General features: G+C 31.7%; 1 protein-coding gene across 1 annotated transcript; it reads right to left on the bottom strand.

The window, feature by feature from the left end:
• Window positions 1–127: 127 nt before the first annotated feature.
• LOC143584788 (transcription factor WER-like) lies at window positions 128–1,624 on the bottom strand. Its single transcript, XM_077066752.1, has 3 exons — window positions 1,060–1,624; window positions 843–972; window positions 128–724 (listed from the first exon to the last, which is right to left on the bottom strand). The coding sequence occupies exons 1-3, from the start codon at window positions 1,178–1,180 to the stop codon at window positions 283–285; spliced, it is 693 nt and encodes a 230-aa protein (XP_076922867.1). The 5' UTR covers window positions 1,181–1,624; the 3' UTR covers window positions 128–282.
• Between the last annotated feature and the right edge of the window lie 3,244 nt (window positions 1,625–4,868).

Below are 4,868 nucleotides of genomic sequence, written 5' to 3'. Positions count from 1 at the left end.
TTAGTTGCTGGTAACTTGTAAACTATCATTGTAGTAGCCCAGTAGGGTTGTTATCAAATTTAGCGTGCATGGCTAACTAAAGCTATCAACGTACAAGCCCAAATTATATACCAAACTGTGGTATTTGGATTGTTCCTTGCAATGAAAATAAAAGCTAGAAGTGCAATAGTCAAAAAGGGTGATACTTTGGATTATTAGAATCCAATTTATGAAGTGACACACACACGTGACTCTTTAGCCACAACATACTAATTAAGAAAAAGTCACAAGATGACTTGGTAGCTAGCTAGCTTTGGCAGCAAAAAAGCTAGGAGCATGAATATCATCCAAGTTCCACAAGCCATCCCATAGACCAAAGTCTTCGTTCGTGGGGGTCTCAGGCACATAAAAACCACCACTGTTGAACAACAAACTAATTTGTTGTTGATCATAAGTTTTGTCTGGCTGTCTCACAACCATTGTTGGAGACATGTATCCCACTTTGTTCTCACTTTCTTCCAGCAAAGATATTATCTTTTCTATTGCGGCTTCATTTTGTTGCATATGAAGTTGTTGTAACTGTAGTTGTCGTTGTTCTTGTTGAAACTTCTGCCTCTTTAATAGCCGTGTTCTAAGCTTTGTTGGTTCGTCAATCACTTCACATTTTTTCTTGAAATGGGTTCGCCAATAGTTCTTGATCTCGTTATCTGTTCTTCCGGGCAGGCTTCTTGCAATTGTCGACCATCTAAATTGACCACCCATGTATATACAAATTGAGTTACTAAAAGAACCATATAATATACTCCATAACATCTAGCTAGTATTACGTTTTTATTTATTTTGAAATGGTATATAAAGAGTACCTGTTTCCCCATCGAGCATGTAGATCAAGAATGATGGTTTCTTCGTGAGGAGTAATCCTACCTCTCTTAAGGTCCGGTCTCAAGTAGTTCACCCATCTCAGTCTACAACTTTTCCCATTTCGGTTTAGACCTGCAATTAAGCTGGTATATATTATAGACATATGATCTATAGCACGCTATATATATAAAAAGTAAACATCAATATTATGTTCCGTACCAGATATGGTAGCGACAGAATTCCATCTACCTTCACCATGCAAGTTGACATGATGAATAAGCAAACGATCTTCTTCAGCAGTCCATGGCCCCTTTCGCCACTTTTCTGCTCCCCAAAACATCGTACTTACCAAATCACTAATTAACTTATCTATATGTGACTCTAATCATCTTGATTAGCCATGTATTTATACCACCACAAACCATCTCTCATATTAGATCTCACCAACACTATTCCCAAACCACTAAATTTACCAAATTACCCTTTGTGCATTCGCTTTAAGAATTATTGAAGGGTGTTATGGGAATTTACATGTTGTTATGGATTAAGGTGACATCTTCAATCTTGAGCATATCACAAGAGTATAATAGTTGATTACGACATTTGGGCCACGTATAACATGGAGCCAAAGGCGTCACTAAAAAAGCACAAGATTTGTTTATTAATTAGGCTAATTTTAAATTAGTCGTGGCTAATGAGATTAGTGCAGGTGTTTACAAACTTACTTGTTACGGTCATAAATCACAATCGTATCTAATAAACTACAATTTATTAATGCTAAATTGGGTTAGTAGTTCAAGTGCCACTACCTCAACAAATAGTCTTCCACATGAACACCATCTGTTCATTTAATGAAAATACATGTGATAAATAAAAACCAAAATAAGACTTGTAATCAACAACTATATACTTCGACTTCGATTTTTATGTACCATAGATCGTGTAAGCTGTTTATCTGTTGAAGTCCTATATACATAAATTAACCTAATAAGTATTGAAACATTAAACATTTATACCCGATAACAATTTTAAACATTAAACAACCATTTAACTCACCCATTTTAACAATATAAATAAATTAACCTAATAAGTATTGAAATATCGCCCCCCATCATTGCTCCTTTAGCTTTTCAGATTTCAAACAAAATAAATAAATAAATCGACGATTTACTCATTCAGCATGCAATAGGTTTTTAAGTACTTTTAGCTTTTTTTAACTTTGTTTAAGATTACTAATCTTATATGTAAAACTCTTTCTATAACTCAAGTAATAAAGTATGTAAGCAAGTGTAAAGTTTAAGATTTAGAGATACGAGTTATAGAGATTCAAATGATTTTAACTAATATATTTTAGTTCTCTCCCAAATCCTTTGTTCGGGTGTTTTATTCATTAGTCGTTTCCTTAAACATTATCAATGTAAATGTCTCACTAGATACAATTAGTGATCACAATCTTCAGTACACTAAGTCAAATTGTCAAGATAGTGTATATTTATAAGTCTTCAAACATTCACTATATCAAGATAGTGAAACATTACAACGCTATATTAAGGCAGTGTTAAACTCTCACGGCAAAGACAACTATATACTAAGATAATGTTGTTAACCCTTAACGAAACAACACTATATCAAGATATTGTTTCCCCTTTCAAATCATAAACAAATGATGAACATTCAAAAACATATCACTAGTATCAAGCTAGTAAAGCCATTCAATAATACAAGTTTGAATGAATGTAAACTTGAAACTTGTTCTTGAGCATCAAAGTAACTACATCAACCAATGTCTCTTTCAAAAGATATTTACTCATTTTGATGGGTATAGTCTCTACAATTTTTTATGTTGGATAGTTAAGCGTGTTCATATCATTTTTTGTAAAATCTGTCTCTCTTTCTAAGAGAGATGTTTTTATTCTTCTAAAATCTCTATTTTTACATTGTCTTCTTATCATTCAACTTTTTGGGCAAGATATTTCATAATTATTTTGTATTTTGATTAATCTTATTTATACTTATGTAGTTATGTTGAAGCACTTTTGTTTTAGTTTAGTTATTAATCACTTTATTAAGATCACAACATTATCTGGTGTTGTATTTCCATCTTGTTATGTTCTTGCTATTCCTCTTTCTGTAACGCATCCTCACATCTACATATCTTCACTATTTAGATGTATTGGAACTTGGAAGATGTATCTTGTTATGACTTAAGATATTTCATTAATGTTTAGGAACATGCATATGTAATATAATCATCAATGATGAACATGTAACATTATAAGTAAGTTTAATCTAAGTCATTATCAAAACAAAGAATTAAACAACAAATGTTTTTTCTCAAGCGAGCTCTTAATAGGGGTGTTCTTCTGGTTAATTTTTTGGGTTTCAAAATTTTCATGTCTGGTTGTTCAGCTTTTTGGCCAGGAAAAAGTGACTCTCAGGTTGGGTTGTTTGGTTTCGGGCTTAATGTAAAATGAAAAATAAATGTTTTATTCACAATATATCATCATGCTACTATATAAAATATCATAATAATTAAAACATCATATGATAATTTTCAAAAGTCTCAAAACAAACTAACACAATATTTCTTATACCGAATACCCTAAACCAAAACACGTCTATAAAGAAAAGACAATAAATGTTCGGGTTGTTTTGGGGTTTTGGGTTTTTTGGATCAGATTGTTCGAGTTTTTTGTTGAGAAAAAATAACTTGATAACCGACCTATCTAAGGCTGGGTTGGTCGGGTTCGGGTTTTTTTTTTGAGTATTCTCTATTTTGGGTTCGTTATTCACGTACGATTAAAAAAATGCCCCTAGCTCTTAAAGCACTGGAGTTGAACGTGGCTTTAAGAAACATATTATAGTTCTTGCGACGAGTCATTTCAATATTGTCTGCTATTAGGTATAAATCAACCTTCTTAAACATTTCAAGGTTTCTCTTTGTTTTTACAACCAACAACGCATTTGCTTTATTTGCTATTGAGCCTTGCTTTGAGAATTGAGGTAATCAAACCAAAAATTTGAAACTAATGTTAATAACCTATTAACTGGATATTAATCTATCTATTAAAATTAAAGGTTTGAACATCAATGGCTGATTGGACCGTAAACGTTCAAACGTATATATATTGTTTATCAAAATACAAAATATGTTATAATTATTTATGACATGCAGATAGATGGTAATAACTATCCTAATAACGAAATATGTCTCTTTATTCATATATTATTAGTATATGATGGTCGACATAAGTTTTAGTGGAAGCTATACGCTTGTTGACTGTTGACCGTGTATATTCCATGTCACCTAGTCCAATCTCTTTTACTTTTATAGTTTTATTTTTAATAATAATTGGAGGCCGAATTTCATATAATAAAAAAAAACTATAAAATGCTATGCAACAAAACTAAACAACCAAAAACAAATACAAAAACACCAGCTACAGGCTAAAGATACACCTTATAGAGCCATCATTTTTGTCGTATGTATAACCCAAATATGTAATGCTATAAATATGTACAGTTACTTTGAGTAATGGTTATCATATATATTATTTTAATTTTTTATATCAAGATTGTTTTATGTAAAATCTTTAAATCACTTTCGTGTTACTATTTTTTTAATCTGTTAGTTATAGATTTAATCCATTTCATAATATATCGACCTTTAATGACTTTTTATCATACATTTGTAATACTTTAGGATTTTCTTTATATCATCTTAACAATCTGATTTTAGATTTTGTAAGAAGTAATATTAGTGAATTCTGTTGAGAATGTTGTTTTAGGAAAACAATAATTATTAATATTGTATAAGACAAGGCCAACGCATAGGCCATCTGCAGGCCGGCAGAAACAATATAGGAGACCAAGAACAAATTTCAAGTACAAATACAAAAGGGCGAGATTTTAAAGCCGATCGTTATGGGTATAAATGCATAATCATATGGAATGGGCAGGCGTTATGCCTACGCGGCCCATGGCCCTTAGATATTTGTACCCCATCACCTCAATATAGATGCTTACGG

The sequence above is a fragment of the Bidens hawaiensis genome, unplaced genomic scaffold (genome assembly GCF_021521415.1).
Source record: "Bidens hawaiensis isolate Kalapana, Puna unplaced genomic scaffold, B.hawaiensis_p1.1 tig00033362_1, whole genome shotgun sequence".
NCBI classification, from domain to species: Eukaryota; Viridiplantae; Streptophyta; class Magnoliopsida; order Asterales; family Asteraceae; genus Bidens; species Bidens hawaiensis.
The sequence above is the reverse complement of the archived record's forward strand: the minus strand, read 5'-3'. Positions and strand labels throughout refer to the sequence as shown.